The sequence below is a fragment of the Sebastes fasciatus genome, chromosome 11, assembly GCF_043250625.1.
Source record: "Sebastes fasciatus isolate fSebFas1 chromosome 11, fSebFas1.pri, whole genome shotgun sequence".
Classification (NCBI taxonomy): Eukaryota; Metazoa; Chordata; class Actinopteri; order Perciformes; family Sebastidae; genus Sebastes; species Sebastes fasciatus.
In genome coordinates, this window is record NC_133805.1 from 15,294,132 (window position 1) to 15,313,084 (window position 18,953).

General features: G+C 38.0%; 2 protein-coding genes across 2 annotated transcripts; both read right to left on the reverse strand.

Annotated features, from left to right (window-relative positions):
- Positions 1-483: 483 nt before the first annotated feature.
- mbd3a (methyl-CpG binding domain protein 3a) lies at positions 484-9,596 on the reverse strand. Its single transcript, XM_074650998.1, has 7 exons — positions 9,431-9,596; positions 6,303-6,468; positions 3,491-3,628; positions 3,083-3,173; positions 2,815-2,992; positions 1,749-1,907; positions 484-1,644 (listed from the first exon to the last, which is right to left on the reverse strand). Exons 1-6 carry the CDS (start codon positions 9,442-9,444, stop codon positions 1,754-1,756), a joined length of 741 nt encoding a protein of 246 aa, XP_074507099.1. The 5' UTR covers positions 9,445-9,596; the 3' UTR covers positions 484-1,644; positions 1,749-1,753.
- Positions 9,597-12,934: 3,338 nt separating this feature from the next.
- uqcr11 (ubiquinol-cytochrome c reductase, complex III subunit XI) lies at positions 12,935-17,758 on the reverse strand. The gene is made up of 3 exons (XM_074651053.1): positions 17,585-17,758; positions 15,280-15,410; positions 12,935-13,335 (listed from the first exon to the last, which is right to left on the reverse strand). Exons 1-2 carry the CDS (start codon positions 17,632-17,634, stop codon positions 15,290-15,292), a joined length of 171 nt encoding a protein of 56 aa, XP_074507154.1. The 5' UTR covers positions 17,635-17,758; the 3' UTR covers positions 12,935-13,335; positions 15,280-15,289.
- Positions 17,759-18,953: the final 1,195 nt, after the last annotated feature.

The following is an 18,953-nucleotide window of genomic DNA, read 5'->3' on the forward strand; positions in this document are numbered from 1 at the left end:
CCTCCAGACAGTGTTTCCTTGTGGATAATGACACAAAGAGGGAATTTAGTACTTAAAATATTGTAACTTTGGAAGATGCTGACTTCATTTGACCAACTCATTTTAGCTTCGGCTCAACACGGACTGGATTTTGGAAAGGAGGAATAATTACAGGGACTAATAACGTCAATATACATATAGGCATGCAAGTACTGTTTAAGAGACCAGAGCCATGTGAACCCATCCTTTAAAGAAGAAAGTTGCAGCCCTATTGTGGACCTAACGATTATTTTCATTGTTGATTAACCTGTCGATTAACCTGTCGATTATTTTCTAGATTAATCGATTAGTTGTTTCGTCTATAAAATGTCAGAAAATGGTGAAAAATGTCGACGACGTTCTCAAATGTCTTGTTTTGTCCACAACTCAAAGATGTTCAGTTTACTGTCATAGAAGAGTAAAGAGACCAGAAAATATTCACATTTAATAAGCTGGAATTTAGACTTTTTTTTCATATAAAATAAGCGTTTATTCGTTTATCAAAATAGTTGGCAATTAATTTAATAGTTGACAGCTAATCCATTAATTCTTGCAGCTATAGACCACTAACATTCATTTCAAAATCTAAAAAACATATCCATCTACCACATGTACGAATAACGACCAAGAAGAAACACCAGTCATGAAAGAGCTGCATTTAGTTGACAGTGACACAGTGGTACAGAGACAAAATAATGAATCTTGTAATGAGGTACAGTACATCTTGTTACGAGGTACATCAGTGTTGTGTTTGTTTTTTGTATTTTCTGAGGGTACACAGTTTTTCTGTTACTGATTTAACTCAAATGTGGCTGGCGAAACAGTACTGATAATGCTTTTTGTCAATACAAATACCATGACTTAAAACTTCAACCCATGTAAACTCAGGTTATTGTGAGAAATAACACTGCTTTGAACTATAAAACCTTTAAATCAAACAAACTAAATGTGATTATTCACAGCCACGAGAGTGCTGAATGTAAACATACTGCAACCTTTCTATGATTCCAAACATGAAACACACTACCTGCAGTGTCAGAGTAAAATATAAATGACCATCATGTTAAAAAGAAACACAATTAAGACGCCAACATGAACTGATACATTCAAAAAACACACACACACACACACGCACACACACACGTCAGTCAAACACGCATTCACATTCACACGTCAGTCATACACATCAGGTTTGTGTTTTTAACTTTGAGCTTGAACAGCTGTTAACTAAATGTAACACTGCATTGTAGAGAGTATCATCTGCCGTAAACTGCCTTAAAAGTTCAACTACTTACAGGAACAGTACTTTTCCTTTGACTCACTATAGTATCAATGGTGAAATGGTGACGTCATTGTTTCCTGAAAACACTAAACGGTATAGAGAGTCTAAAGAAAGTAGAGGTAAAACAAAACTGAAAACCCAAAGCACCCTTCCATGGTTACACTGTCACAAGTTTAAAAAAAACAAAAAAAACAATAAAGAAAACAGTCTTTGTTTCGGTAAACAAAATCTGCAGAATGTCTGCATTTAGGGTCTATTTCAGTTGAAAATGTATAAAAATCTTCACAGAGTCAATTATTTGAAAATGAAAAGGAGTTTACCAGCAAACTTCATGTCAAACAAGCCTGTGGGAGACATGAGAAAGAGACATGTTACATGAAACAGACAATCAAACAGACAATGGATGAACCAACAGAAAAATGAGATCCAGTCCTGCAGTTTTGTGTACCTTGGCTATAATTCCTCCTTGTCCACCTGCTCGACCTTCTCCTCCAATTTGTTGGCTGCTGCTGCGTCTGCGGCGGTGTCCTCCATGTGAGCCAACATATCAGCTGTGAGGGCTTCCTCGAGCCGCCTCCTCACATTCTGCACCAGGTCCTCCTGCTTCCTAAGAGTCACAGATAAAAAACATAAAAAGGTGGCACTAATGAAAACAAACCTTTCATGATAAAGACTTGATGATGATGATGATGAAGAACAGGATTTAGTTTCCACAAGGAGAGGAACATGTATAGCGATTTAAAGGACCAGTGTGTAACATTTCGCAGGATCAATTAGCAGAAATGGAATATAAAATTCATATAAGTATGTTTTCTTTAGTGTATAATCACCTGATAATAAGAATTGTAATGTTTTCGTTACCTTAGAATGAGCAGTTTAAATCTATATAGGAAGCGTGTCCTCTTCACGGAGTCCCCCATGATGCACCACCATGTTTCTACAGTAGCCCAGAACGGACAAACCACTTAACTTTTCCTGCTTGGGCCGGAGTCGTTAGCGCTTCCCATCTTAATGTAATTCGCCTCCAATTTAGCAAACCCTGATTTATTTTTAGCAGATATTTAACAAACGTTAAATTTGCATTTTCTAAAATGTCCTTGCTGAGCTCTGGTTGGGTGTTCCGTACACTTTTCGGCAGTACAATACCAGTATCTTCACTCTAGCTTTAAATCTGAGCCCTCTATGGGGTAAAAATCGAAAGTTGCGTTAATTGGTTAAAGAAATTAGTGGTGTTAAAAACGAATTTGCTAAACGCGTTATTATTGTGTTACCTTTGACAGCCCTAAAAATTACATACACAGTGATTGAAGATTTTGGCCATATAGCCCACCCCTAACTGTGTGCATGTGATGTATGTCTCAATGAACTGCACTTTTATAGTTTACATGATCCACATTTGACACCTTGAAAAGGGCCAGCAGCTACGGATTCAGCCTCCTTGTCAATGTATTCATGGTATTGATCAACCCTACAATGGGGAAACTACAGCTGTGTTGCTTGTGTGAACATCTCACCTGATGTCATCATCAGTCACTACGAAGGCTTTGCAGAGAGGTTGTGTCGTGTTGAGCCAGACTCCAGGGTTTTTCTCCACAGCAGCGGTGAGCTGTCCGGTGACAGGCGAGGGGCTGGTGTGCAGAGCACTGGCGATGGCAGAAAGCAGCGTTTTATCTGAACATGCAGGCCCAACACCTAGACAGAGGACAACAGGGAAGTCAAGCAAAAAATGCATTCCAGCTTTGAATCACACAAGGTTGTCATATTTGTTTTGGTGACCCTCACCCTGTAAGCCTTTGGGAAGATCCATAGTTTTCACCAGCTCCTCTGCGATATCAAATGCATTTAACCCGCTCAACTTCCTCTCCCAAAACAGCTGAAGATAGAAGTAAAAAATAATTTCCTTGTTAAGATTTGAGCACAATTTTCCACAAACTGAACATCTGCATCATTATATGATTTGTATGGGATAATGCCCAACGAGGTGTTCATTATCAGGAACTACTGGACGACGACCAGCACACCAGGTTTCATATTAGTCAGACAACTATGCAAAACATTACAGCTACTGAATGGCACAGTAATTTCCATTTACTCACTTAGGTTATCATTTCGTGAAAACACTACAAAGTATAGAGAGTCTAAAGAAAGTCAAAGAACTGAAATGTGCATGTTTTCTGCCCTCTGACTCACTTGTTTCGGTTGGTCCACAGCTTTCTGTGGGTCTGTCTTCACCTTGTTGTTGGGATGATTTGTCACCTTGGTCACTGGTTGTTTGAAGATGGATGCTGTCTGTCGAACTGGTAGTGTTGTGTTTAAATCGGGCTTAGTCTTTAAGAATGAAAACAATATGACGACTTTTTAGAATATTACATTTGTTACACACAAGTTACAGTACAAATCAACATAGTTGTACGACTGCCTTATTATTATAGATAGTTATTATTATTAGTTAGTGTTGTCAGTACCGAAAAGGGGGTACTGTTGCATCCCTTATATAATTCTTTGGAGTGTGAAGAAACAACGTAAACATTACAATGAGCTGGATGATTATTATGATGCAAGAACAGTTTGGAGGGAAAAAACAGCAGCAATAAAAGGCTTTAATGATGTCAGTTTTAAAAAAAGGCACTGAATATCCCTCGTAGCGCAGTCATCAGTCAATCATAAAACAATGTCTGTGGGAGAGGTTTACCAGCAAGGGAGGCAACAAAACGCTTTATGGCAGCTCCGAAGTAGCTACTGGGAACCATTGTAAAGATTTAAGAATCTAGATGTGTCCAAAATCACTCCTTATGTGCCACCTAGTAAACTATATTTAGTATCAAAATCCTAACATAAAATATATACCTATTAGAGATGGAACGGTTCAGGTAAAAAATCCAAACCGTTCGGTTTGCTTGCCACGGTTCTTTGGTTAATTTGAAATAAGTTAAGAGGCTGATTGTGGGTTTTTTTCATGTAGAGTTAGGCTCCCGTTTATTGTCACACTAGAAATCAAGGCCTATGGAAGGAGGCTGGGACACAGGCGGACATGGGTCTTGAAGTATGGGGTATAACACATGCGCAGTGTGACTGAAGCTGCGGTCGTGCGTTGCTATTGGCTCAATTTCGGCGAGTGCAGACCAGATTATACTGCGCATTTTTTGTACCCCAAAGATATGACGCGTTGATGAAGTGTGACCCAGCCGTTCACTTAATACATCCATGGACCCAGCCCCTTCTCAGTTGGCACAGATGAAGTGCAGAGGGCGGCTGTCAGTCAGTTTAGGAAATAGCGAGTGGACACAATAAAGTACAGTTAGAGGATCCACCAGCATCGTTTCGCTCTGCTGTATTGGAGCATTACGGATTTAGTGTAACCTATGAAAATGACGGAAAAAAAGTGGTGGATAAAACGGCGACTGTGTGTAAGCACTGTGCAACACCTGTGTTTTATGCTAGCTGCAACACCTCCAATATGATGACCCATTTATGAAGATGTGTTTTATATTTATTAATTATTTTTAAATAACATAGCGGCACAGAAATCTATCTGTGTTTCTCCAAATACTGCACTTTTTGAGTGGAAAAACTAATCTTTTAATTAAGAGCTGATAATCAGGGAATTGAGACGTATGTTATACTGTTGTTGTTTTTATGTATAGTTCTGGTTGAGCTTCTGCTTCAATTTATGTTGATGGCCTAAGTTTATAGTTTCATCTTATTTATATGAAAATAACAAAGCTGCATTTTTTGTTTACACTAATTACTGTAGAAGACCTATTCTTTCAATTAAGATTTGACAATGAAGTGTTTATGTTCCTTATGTAAGCCATGCTTTTGTTAAGGCAAACATTTGTAAACTTATTTTTGCTAAATAAATGAAAAGAATGTTGAAATCAGAACATGACCTCCTCGCTGTAACATAAATGTACCGACCCAAACCGAAAACCGTGAAATGAACTTTCTTTTTTATGAAATATGAAATTCCACCCCTAATACCTATACTTGTGTCAGAAATCTAGATTTACAGCTCACTAGAGTAAACTATTTGTTTATTATGTAGGTCATAGTAGCTGTGTACACCACAGCTGTTGCCTGGCCTATTTATCAATTGCAACTTTATGGCAGAGTGGCAAAGAAAAAGCCACTGTTAACAAAAATGTCTCATGACATACCAACTGGTGTTTGACAGAAGGCAAGGCCTATTGAAAGAGGCTTGGACACAGGTCTTGGGGTATGGGGTATGACACATGCGCAATGTAACTGAAGCTGCAGTCATGCGTTGCTATTGGCTGAATTTTGGCGAGTGCATGTGTTGTACCCCACAGATATGACGCGTGATATCTCCTCTATTCACCCTCCTTGCCAGAAGGCAAGTGGGAGACTCTGAAACAAAGTGGAAGAAGGTTCTAGGATATTATGAGACCTAATCGGCGCTTTATGACGGTACCAATTATACTAAACGCCATGTTTTGGGTTCAAAACAACACTTTGGGGCATGTCCTGGAGCGCCTATGTCACTTACGCATACACTTAAGGGTCACGGTTTGGGGGTTTGAAAATATAGTCATCCTACTTTAAGCATGGAGGACTCTTCCTCTGTTGGTCAGCAGTCAGGAACACATCTGCTCGCCTCCAACGGACATTACCGCTTGATTCCAACTGTCATCTTGTGCCATTCTGTTTATTTTATACAGAACCACTAATTCACCAGACGGTTGTTCATAAGGAACATGGTTGTAGTGGTGGAAATAAAGAGTTGAGACATCTGTGTGATTCTGATCTATCACCTACAGCAGGTTACTAATTAAAAGAATCCAGCATAGTAAATAGCAGAGAGAAGAACCTTCTTCACAATGTAAAACAATAACATGAAAGACTCCAAGGGAGGTGAATACGTTTTATGGGCAATGTATACACTAGTTTATTAGTGTCCAGAGATCCCTGAAAGAGGGTATAGTTTCCCTTCACTACACAGTCATGTATTCCTCATAAATAACAAAACCAAACACACTCTCACCCTGATTTGATGGTTGGTGTCATAGTGATGCTTGTGCCTGCTGCGCTGCACTTTGGTCAGGAGCGACCATCCGGCCCGGGAGTGACTGGCATTCACATCTGTGTGCAGGTTGCCGCCCAGAGTGCGGACTATCTGGGGCTTGTTGAGAATACGCTTAACAGGTACCCTAGAAAGAAAAACAGAAGACTCATCATCACAAGCTTTACCTCTTCAATAACTGAGGCATTAAAGCAGTTACAGCTCTGGACATCCGTACATGGCTTCTCAGTAGGGTGACCAGGTGTCCCACTTTACGAGGGACTGCAAAGCATTTTTATCCCTTGTCCCACATATTAAGACGATGTCCCACATTTTCATTGTCTCTAGTTTTCAAAAGTCAAACCACTGCAGGACAGACGCTTTTTTAAAATCAGTTTTTTATCCAATGGCTGTGAAGAAAGCAGGTAAGGCTTTATTTTTTATTTATTTTATTTTATACAACATGAAGTGACAACAGTTCATAACTTTGTGTTTTTTGTGCTTCCGTGTAGTTTGTGTTGGAGTCTTGTCTGAACAGCGTTGCTACACAGGAGCGCGCATGGGACACCGACCCGGAATGATGTGTACGTGAAAGAAGTTACAAACAGTCCCTTTAACAGGAATGTAGCGCAACATGGAAGTGAAAACAGCGCTCTGTTCATTTTAATGTGGAAGTGCAATCAAAATATGTTGTCGCTAAAATCAATGAATAATCGTGATAAATAATCGTGATCTCAATATTGATCAAAAATAATCGTGATTATCATTTTGGCCATAATCATGCAGCCCTAATAGACATTATAGCAAAATTATAGACTAACTCTCAGCCTCTGTAACGTGTCCCACATTGTGCAACGTAAACATACTCTTTGTCCCACTTAAACATACTCTTCGTCCCACATTGTCCCACTTAAACATACTCTTCGTCCCACATTGTCCCACTTAAACATACTCTTTGTCCCACTTAAACATGCTTTGACCCACATAAACATGGTCTCTGTCCCACATAAACATACTCTTTCTCCCACATAAACATACATAAACATACTCTTTGTCCCACATAAGCATACTCTTTGTCCCACATTATCCCACATAACCCTACTCTTTGTCCCACACAAACATACTCTTTGTCCCACATTGTCCCACATAAACCTACTCATTGTCCCACATAAACCTACTCATTGTCCTACATAAACATACTCTTTGTCCCACATAAACCTACTCTTTGTCCCACATAAACCTACTCTTTGTCCCACATAAACCTAGTCTTTGTCCCAAATAAACATACTCTTTGTCCCACATTGTCCCACATAAACATACTCTTTGTCCCACATAAACCTACTCATTGTCCTACATAAACCTACTCATTGTCCTACATAAACATACTCTTTGTCCCACATTGTCCCACATAAACATACTCTTTGTCCCACATAAACATACTCTTTGTCCCACATAAACATACTCTTTGTCCCACATAAACCTACTCATTGTCCTACATAAACCTACTCATTGTCCTACATAAACATACTCTTTGTCCCACATTGTCCCACATAAACCTACTCTTTGTCCCACATTGTCCCACATAAACATACTCTTTGTCCCACATTGTCCCACATAAACCTACTCTTTGTCCCACATAAACATACTCTTTGTCCCACATTGTCCCACATAAACCTACTCATTGTCCTACATAAACATACTCTTTGTCCCACATAAACCTACTCTTTGTCCCACATAAACCTACTCTTTGTCCCACATAAACCTACTCTTTGTCCCAAATAAACATACTCTTTGTCCCACATTGTCCCACATAAACATACTCTTTGTCCCACATAAACATACTCTTTGTCCCAAATAAACATACTTTGTCCCACATTGTCCCACATAAACCTACTCTTTGTCCCACATAAACCTACTCTTTGTCCCACATAAACCTACTCTTTGTCCCAAATAAACATACTCTTTGTCCCACATTGTCCCACATAAACATACTCTTTGTCCCAAATAAACATACTTTGTCCCACATTGTCCCACATAAACCTACTCATTGTCCCACATAAACCTACTCATTGTCCTACATAAACATACTCTTTGTCCCACATTGTCCCACATAAACCTACTCTTTGTCCCACATAAACCTACCCTTCGTCCCACATAAACCTACTCTTTGTCCCACATAAACCTACTCTTTGTCCCACATAAACATACTCTTTGTCCCACATAAACCTACTCTTTGTCCCACATAAACCTACTCTTTGTCCCAAATAAACATACTCTTTGTCCCACATTGTCCCACATAAACCTACTCTTTGTCCCACATAAACCTACTCATTGTCCTACATAAACATACTCTTTGTCCCACATTATTGGTTTGATGGTATCTGATCACCCTACTGTACTTCTCAGTTATTCTAAATGACTGGATGTCTTCACAGGTTGAAGTGGGGTAAAGTTTTTCTGGGGTGACCTAACTACATATAACTTTAAAATAGATCAAAAGGTGTTTTGATCCCCCCTTAACAGGTGTAATTACAAGGAGTCAGTAAATGTCAGTCAAGCACATCTGTACACGCCCACATGTGCTGTAATCAGTGTGTGGATGGTCTCTGGCTGTGTAGGTGGAGCTCTGAGGTACATTAGTTAACTGCTCTTTTGTTATTGTAATACAAACACACTGGCTGCCTTCAGAGAGACTCAATGTAAAGCAGATAAATACACACAAGGCAGCATGTCCTTAAATCTTAAAGTTGTACTGAAGATAACGGAGCTCGTCCTCCGTATACTCCAGAGTACTCAGTGTGTCTGAGCTGCGGCCCAACGCGCCGCCAGTCAAGCGTGTGTAAACAATGAAAGTTAGCTAGCTAATCAAGCTAGCAGCGTCGCTAACGTCAACGCAGCGACCAACCAGCGGATCAATTATTATTATTCAAAGTGGCAAGTTTACACACGAAATAAACTCAACACGATCTAAAGCCTACGTTTTAGCTAACTGTAACAAACATGTATAATACCAGAGAGGTGGTAATGTGTAACGCATGTTTTGCATGCTGCTGCATTTCCTGCAGAGAAACTTTCGTTTTAACAAACTGAGCATGTTAAGAGTCTCTCACCCTTTTCTCTCCATGGTCTCTGCTGTGTTGCTCTGCTTTGCCTGTGATTGTGGCTTTATAAAGAGATAAAGAAGCCAGCTAGCTGTCTATCGTTGCAGTCATAGTTCTTCAACGAGTCTGGTTTGTTATCGATCCTCGCTGTCTGTCTGTCTGTCTCCCGTCAGGAGGAGCTTCACAACTACAGATCACTCCGCCGGCCCGGCCTTTTGACAACAATGAGCGGAAGACATCCGCCATGCTACTGTAAAGTAGTCCGCGCCAGGTCTCACATGATCTCTGCTCACTGCACAAAAGTAACTACTCAAAAACTAAAAGTATTACTATCTGCTATTCTTATTGTCTTCTTTTTTTTTTTTATTTTTTTTTTTTATGTATTTATTTTTATGTATGGGTATGTATGTATATGTGTATGTATATGTAGGTATGTATGTGTATATATATATATATATATATATTTATTTTTACGGTCAGTTTAACCACTGTTACTTTATGTAAAATGTCCCTTTTCACCCATTTTTATAATTCATTTATTTTTATTTATTGGTTTTGGGGGAGGGTGGGGGGGTCTGACTGTATAGAATAACTGTTGAACATAACATTGCTGTGAGCCTTCTGTTCTGAAAATAATAAAAATATGTTGAAAAAAAAAAAAAAAAAAAAGTATATTTACTCTAATTTTGAGGTACTTTTATGCTCCACTACATTTTAGAGAAATACTGGTACTTTGTAACCCGCAATACTTACTTCTAGTAATTTTGCACACTGATTCAAAGATTCAAGCCCTTTATTGTCATTGTGTAGTACAACGAAATTAGATTGTGACAATCCCATAGGTGCTAATGAACAGATAATACAATAAAAAAGAGAGCGTGCAATATAAATATTAAAAATATAAAAGATAATACAATATAAAATATAAAAAGACAATATGTATATTGATGAGATGACAGTTTTGCCAGATTATTGCACAAAGTGTCCGTCAGATAATTATATAATTATTGCACAGCATCATATAATTATTGCACAGAGTGATCAGCGTGTTAGTGCACATATCCGTAACAGTAGATTTACATTTGCACACAAAAACGTGTTATTGCACATTTACATTGTTATTGCACATTTACATTGCATGTATACTGAGCAGTTGCATGATAAACAATACTGTATAATGAACTCATGACACATTTCTATAAGTTAAATTGAAGGACTGGTAGTGTACAGTAGTTTGAAACAGCACATTTATGTACTTTTTATGTAATTTTTTAAGGCTGTCAAAGTAAACACAATAATAACGCAATAACACAAATTCACCAAACACCAACAACTTGTGATTTTTAGGTTGTAGCAGGCTCAGTTTTAAAGCTAGATGCTAGAAGATACTGGTATCATATGAAACTAGAACAAAAGTAACTACTAAAAACTAAGTATATTTACTCAAAATACCACACTTGAGTAAAATAAAAAAAAAGGTACTTTTATACTCCACTACATTTTAGAGAAATACTGGTACTTTGTAACCCACAATATTTATTTCTAGTAAATTTTGCACACTTAGCAGTTGCATGATACAAAATACTGTATAATGAACTCATAATTTTTTTTTTCAATATTATATTTATTGTTTTTTTGTTCATTTTGAAACAACAGATCAAACATTCACAAACGTCCCCAATAATAACATTCTCGGTAGAAAGAAACTTAACAAACCTAATATTAATATAAAAGAAGCCAATGAACTCATGATTACACATTTCCTGAATTTAAACTTAATAAAGTAGGACTGGTAGTGTACAGTAGGCCACAATCTGTTCGCTGCACAAAAGTAACTACTCAAAAACTAAGTTTTAAGTTCTAAGTTTATGTATATATACTGTATATTTGTTTTATCAACTTGTCCTACCATTTTACCACTTGTATTATTATTGATATGTTCTGTGATGTTCTGTTTTAGCAGTCACCATATTTGTTTTACTCTATCTGCTTTTATTGTCTAATGTTCTGTCTTAGCAGTTACCATATCTTTTACTTTATTTATCTGCTTTTATTGTCTTGTGAAGCACTTTGTAACATCTGTTTTGAGAAGTGCTATATAAATAAATGTATTATTATTATTTATTATAAGTATATTTACTCAAGTACCACACTTGAGTACAATATTGAGGTTCTTTTATACTCCACTACATTTAGAGAAATACTGGTACTTTGTAACACACAATATTTATTTCTAAGTCACTAAGGATGACATTTGTGGTAATTCTGTAACTCCATAGCAATGTTTAGTTACACCTGAAATCGTATGATAAGATTTGTACACACAGAAACATCTTTTATACAGAAGAAAGAAGCCCCACCATCTAAAATAAAAATTCAGGATATGAAAAATCATCTCCCCCAAATTGTTTGGCTGCTCTTCTAATACATGGACTGTGTGTTCTGATGCTTTCAAGGGTTTGGTTTAATCACTGATGTCTGTTAGCACAGCTTATATTTTGTTATCATGATCAACTGTAGTCTTTAGGGATATACCAAACAAATCAGAGACTCCCATCAGAATTTGTAATTACTATGTCTATAAGTGATCTGACCCAGTGTTAAGTTCAAGTAAATTGTAGCCAAACTTCACGCATGGGGCTGCATTCAGGATACAAATCCACTTTAATTTGACATATATATATATATATATATATATATGCAGACAAATACAACTGTCACACACAAGTGAACGAGCATTTACACCCAGTTTTAACAAAAGACAAAAACAGCTATAATGCACAAACCGGTTCAGTGAGAAATTAAAAGAACAATCACATCGACCTAGAGTGCCACTTTCTCGATGCTTTAGAATGGACTGAAACTCCCCCCTACAGTAGTAATCAACTCTGACAGGTTCAGGTCCTTCTGTACATTATTCCAGGAAGGACGAGCAGCGTATTTGTGCCGTTCTAACGTTTGGGACCAACATCTTTAGCATACTGAGAGAGTGCAGGCCATATTGATTTTGGTTTGTGCACGTGTACGGTATGTACAAAGATATGAAGGAGCGATTTATGTATAAAAGCCAACCAATGTGAAAGTCTGCGGACATACAGAGATGGCCATTTAGCAGCAGCATACAGGGTACAGTGGTGTACGAGATTTCCACAGCCAGTAATAAAACGTAAAGTGCAATGGTAACCAGTATCCAGCTTCTTTAGGCACTGGTCAGGTGCATTCATATAGAGCAGATCACCATGGATACATCCAATAAAGGTAAAAAAGTTGCCGAAATCAAATGTTTCCTTGCCTGGAGGGAGAAACAGGATTTGTTTCTAAAAAAGAATCCCAAATTAAGTTTCAGCTTGGAAACCAGGTTTTTAATGTGTGATTTGAAAGATGAGTTCTGATCAACGATACCTAAATACTTACATGTTGTGACCATTTCAATATCAACCACTTGAGCAGTTGAGACCTTCGGAAGATTAGATGGTGTCATTGCAAGTGAAATAATTATACACAACCACAATATAGGTATACATCTCATATACTTTATTTCTTCTCTTCAAAACAATTACAGTACATTATAACATGAAGGACAGATGTTTCCATTTGTGAATAAGGTTCAACACACAGGAGGCTGATGATTAAAATAAATACCTGACCCCCAAATTAGGAAGAAGGAAAAGAAAAGAAAAGTCCATTTATCATCTGTGTTTTCGTATTCATTCCATCCACGTTTTCACCGGTTGAGGAACGTTGAAATGACGAACTCCAGTGCATTTCAGAGGATGTTGATGGTGAACAGTTCAATGTTGACCAAGCTGCAGGATGAAGACGACAGCTTCCAGTGGCCTGGCACGCAACGTACGGGCTGCAGCGGTTCTTGTTCATTATTTGAGTCTTTGTGTAAAAAACAGCACCGACATGACCTGGGGAAACAAAGTCATTAGTTTGAACAGTGGAAATGTGGTTTTGCTGTGACAGACAAATCAAAGCTGGATGGAAAGTCAGCAAAGTTCAGTGGAAAAATGTGACACTTGAAAGCACATTTGTCTTTTTGTTCATAAATCATACACTTTGTTGTTGTTTTTCATTTTAAAAGCACTATCCAAAACTCACTCAACATTAAACAGTGAGCTTTCTAGGATTTGAGGGTTAAACAATTGATTTTTAAATTTCCAAGCCAAATAACTAAGCTGCAGGGTGGTCGAAGATCTTAGAGGCCTTCCTGTCTTATTAGAAGCTGCTACATGTGGTCTTAAAATAGGCCACTGTCCTGGATTCAGGTCTCCTGACACCTCTAAACTACCCTGCTTATTGTCTCTGAATCTCACTGTGTTTATCATCTCCTCAGGCCTTACAGTTCCCTGGTCCCTGCTGGTGAGAAGCATCCTATAAGTATGTTGCCACCACTACCACCAGGTTTTACCAAAGGAATGGTGTTCGCCAGGTGAGGAGATTCACAACTTTTTATTTTAATTTTTTTATACCAGAAGTGGCACTTGGTATTCAAATACTATGTCAGAACAGAGTTATTAATATAGTGCAGTTTTGTATGCACAGATCAAGATTAATTGAGATGTGGAGACTAATTGTATCACACTATAAGTCTGAAAAAAACAACAACAACACACACACACACAGACTTCTCTTTTACGTTTGTTTCATTACAGTATTATGTGTAGTTTTACTGTAAAAATTGTGTCTGTTGTGTAAAAAAGTCAAAGCACACGTCATATAATTTTTTCCCAAAGATGGTTTCTGTCATTTTAGATTGTTCAAGTGTTAATTTTTCTGATGAGTTTGGTTTTAATTAGTTATTTGATGTTATAAAAGGGGGGTGAGAGGTCATGATTGACAGCTGTGATTGACAGCTGCTCTGAGTGAAGTAGTCGCGGAGCCGTCAAATTGTCAAGATGGCAGCTCCCATATCCGGGATATTTTGGCTTCACTTTTGTACAGTGGGAGGAAGTGGAATGTGGAGACATGTCGTCCATCTATAGATACAGTCTAAAGTTGTTCCCATATCGATACAAGTATCGGAAATGCGTTCAATACTGCCTAAAATTCGGTATAGAGTATCGGCGAGAACGCCAGTCTATGCACCGATCCAATACCTTAATTTATTACCCCAGAAAAAAATCAACTTGTTAACCGGAAATCAATTCTTCCTCCCCGCTCCAAAACAGTAGCCTTCACTGTGCAATCATCCTGGATGGCTGCCACTGGCAACTACTGTTTTAGAGCAGCGAAGAAGAACTGATTGCAGGTAGTTTGTCACGTGACGATAGCAAATAACAACAGTGCGGTGCTAGTGGAGAGTGTGTGACGGTAATGGTAGTCAGAGCAAGGAAAATGTGGTAGTGTAGTAAACAGCTGTTTATTAATAATAATAATAAAAAACAACTATAGTAAACACATGGGTACAACTTTCTTTGACTCTCAGCTTGTCAAGTAGCAAAACATTTAAAAGAAAAGGTGTCCCTGTGCATGTCCATAGTCTCAGAGTTATTTCATAATTAACAACACTGGCCGTGTTCATTAAAATACATTGAGTATGTCACCCAGTGCAGCAATATGGCTGTGACGTGTGTTTAATATTTTACAGACAAACAAAGTAGTTATCAGATGGAGGCATAAACTGAAAGTAGGCTGTGGCTACACAGACAATGCTGCTCTTTGGTGTCATTTTGCCACTGTACTTTTGCAGTGCTGCCACCACAGTAAACAGGGAAAATGTATTATTCTTTCTGTCTTTAAAGGATACAGTAGGTGCAGAAATAATGATAAAAATGTGATAACGCTTCAACTGTCCTTATTAATCACATGTTACACCTCCTCTCTTATTTCTGTTGCCATTCCCTGAGACTAACCTGGGTGCCACTACTCGTCCTTCTTGAATTTGCCACTGATGTAGGGGACATAATCCAAAATCAATCGCCAGTCTGTGAAGTGGACCAGAGCTACGCCTCCAGCTGTGCCCCATACAGCCAGAGTTGGGACCCTGTGGAGAAGAGAACATTAATGTCAAGATTTAGTAATTGTTCTTCCATTTAAAGTGGATATACCCCTAATGAGAATGATCTGTGAAGGTAAATATTCATTCTAAGGACAAACACCCAAGCAAACATTAAACCTGCGGTAGGCAGAATATTTTTCGGCATCATTGGGCAAAAATTACATAATAACCTTTCAGCATGTTGTAATTCAAGTGTTATGAGAGAAAACTAGACTTCTGCTCCTCCTCATGGCTCTGTTTTCAGGCTTTAAAATATCTAGCCCGTGACGGGAGACTTTTCTGTTACTGTAATGCCTATTTCTCGCCTCAAATGTTTTCAGAAACATCATGTAGTGTACAGTTTAGTTGTAAAATGAGAATGATTGCTCTGACTGGTGGGCGGTGCCTGGTATTTCCTCAACTGATCTCAACATGGCTTCCGGGTCACAAACTTTCTCATTTTACACTGAGTCAGTTGTAACAGACAGTAGAAATATTGATCATGTAACCTTAATCACCGACTATTTTTAATTTAGGAATTGCTTTTTAAAACTAATATTTCTTAATATAAGGAAAACCTATCTGCCATGGTGGCAGGTGACCTGAAACTTTTACCTGCCACAGCAAACATGTACCGTTATTTGGCAGGTGGCAGGTGATAATTCCATTCCCTGGCTCCAGCCCTTCAGGTGAGATAAGTTAGTCAGTTGCTGGCTTTTCCCCCTATTTCATATCAGTTAGCTTGTTAGACTAAGTACAGATATAAGGACATTAATTTGAACTAACTCTACACTAAATGATTAATTGACTAACTATCTTTCTGACTACTCTATAACGAAAATAATAGCTCCAGCCCTTCAGGTGAGATAACATTAGTTGGTACACTACAGGTATGAAATTCACATTTTTGCTCTGATCATGGAAAACAGTCATAGATGAAAAGGTAACTCTTACTTTTTTTTACTTCATAATGGTTATTTTAGGCATCTTTTAGTTGAGCAACTTCAGAGTTTTGCTGAGCTAAAGTCAGCATGTCCCCAAAGTAATGACCTCAGCTGTCCTAGTAAACACTAAGTCAGTGGTAACAGACGGTAGAAATATGGATCATGTAACCTTAATCCCTGCCTATTTTTAATTTAGGAATTGCTTTTTAAAAATAATATTTCTTAATATAAGGAATCTGCCATGGTGGCAGGTAAACTGAAATTCTTACCTGCCACAGCCAACATGTACCCTGTATTTGGCAGGTGGCAGGTGCTAATTTCATTCCCTGACTACAGCCCTTCAGGTGAGACAAGTTAGTCAGTTAGCTAGTGAACATTAGTTGGTAAACTACAGGTATGAAATTCACATTTTCGCTCTGATCATGAAAAAAAACAACAGTCATCGAGGAAAATGTGACTCTGACTTTATTTTTTCTTCATAATGGTAATTTTATGCAGCTTTTAGGTTCTTAATATAATGTAATCTGCCATCGTGGCAGGTGACCTGAAACCTTTACCTGCCACAGCCAACATGTACCCTGTTATTTGGCAGGTGCTAATTTCATTCCCTGGATGTATATATTTATATTAATATTAATATTTGTAATATCTTTTAATCATGACTTTTTATAGTGCTTCCTGTATTGTAATGTATTATATGTTATGTATTCTTTTTTTCTTATCTGGACCTTGAGTCTGCAATAAAGTTTGAATTGAATTGAATTGATGTTCCTGAGCTTCTTCTTACCCACAAATTCTTGCTATTTATTTCCCCAAATGCTGATATGACATAAAAAAAAAAAGCACGCCCCCTTTTCAGGAGAATTAATTGACTAACTCTCTTTCTGATCACTCTATAACACAAACAACAGCTCCAGCCCTTCAGGTGAGATACAATCAGTTAGCTAGATAACATTAGATGGTAAGCTACAGGTATGACATTCACATTTTCATCATCGATGAAAAGGTAACGCTGACTTTTTTATTTTTTATACTTCATAATGGTGATTTGAGGCATCTTTTAGTTTAGTAAATTCAGAGTTTTGCTGAGGTAAAGTCAGCATGTCCCCAAAGCAATGACCTCAGCTAAGCTAACAGCTAATGTGAGCTAAGGACACATCGAGAAGACCGAAAGTCTGACTTATTTACGCTTTTTTACCACTAATGCGATATAAATATATATAAAACACATCTTACCATGATTTGGCAATGGCCGCATACTTCGGACCGATGACTTTACTGATCATTTTGGCTGAAATGTGTCCTTCTCACTCAGGACGAGTCGCTTTAAAGAACTTCCGGTGTTGCTATGCCGACTATGCCTAGTGCGCATGTTCGTGGAGGTACTTCCGGTTACTCAACAAAATAAAAGTCCGCAACAATAAAAGATTAAAACTGAATAGCAACTCGCAGCATTATTATCCAATGTGTTAAAAAATGTCATGCCTGCTGTCAATCATGTGAGACCAGGTTGAGGGAGCAGAGTCACCTTAATCACCAGGGGAGGAGTGTATAGAAGGGGAGGCTATTTAAAGGTCCCATATTGTATATTTTCATGTCTTTTATATTATAAAGCAGGTTTAAGTGCTATATAGATACTGTTAAACTATCAAAACGCTCAATATACGGAGAAATACACACAGCCCGTATTCAGAAATTGCGTGTGTGAAACAAGCTGTTAGGATTTCTGTCCATTTGTGATGTCACAAATATACAATATTCACACCATTACACGGTTTTAAACGTAAACATTCTAAATGTGTCCCAGTTTATATCCTGTTGCAGTGGATGTTAATGACATCAGCTGACAGGAAGTAAACATGGACCCAAACTGTTGCCTATCAACGCAATTCCATTGTAATTCCATTGAAATGCGCTAAAACGGAGCGTTTCAGACAGAGGGTAAATACAGGTATATTCAGGCAGACAGTATGAGGAAAATAATGTGGTTTTTTTTACATTACAGCATGTTAACATGTTCTAGTAGAAACACAAAATACAAGTATGAACCTGAAAATGAGCACGATATGGGAACTTTAAAGGTTGGGTGTGTTCTGTTCAGATCCTTTTTGACTGAGACCATGCTGCCACACCAGCAAATTGTTTGTACACATCCTTTTGTTTGAGACCATGCTTCCAACCCAATCCTGGTACTGTTTTGGAGCGGTGTAATATAGGCCACTTACCTGTAAACTAAAGTCAGATTGAGTACTGGATGGAGAATGTTAGTCTTTCCCCCTTAAGAAGCCGATGCATTAATAATAAAACATCAACATCCATATCTTCATCCCTTATCCATCCTTCAACCTCCACCCATTGACCTCTCTGAATAAATGGTTAACTGGCTCTTGGATCCTGGTGTTTAATGTGCATCCCAGCTAGAAGTTCAATGGTCAAGCATTAATACTTTCAAACAAGGCAACAATGATCTAACTTAGGCCTAGATTATTAAGTCTTTTTTCATGAATATGCCCTACCTCAAAGAGGTGGGTCTTATGTCGAAATCAATTTGTTACACCTTTATTGTTTCAGTTTAGAATGGTTTATTCCTAAATATATGCGTGTT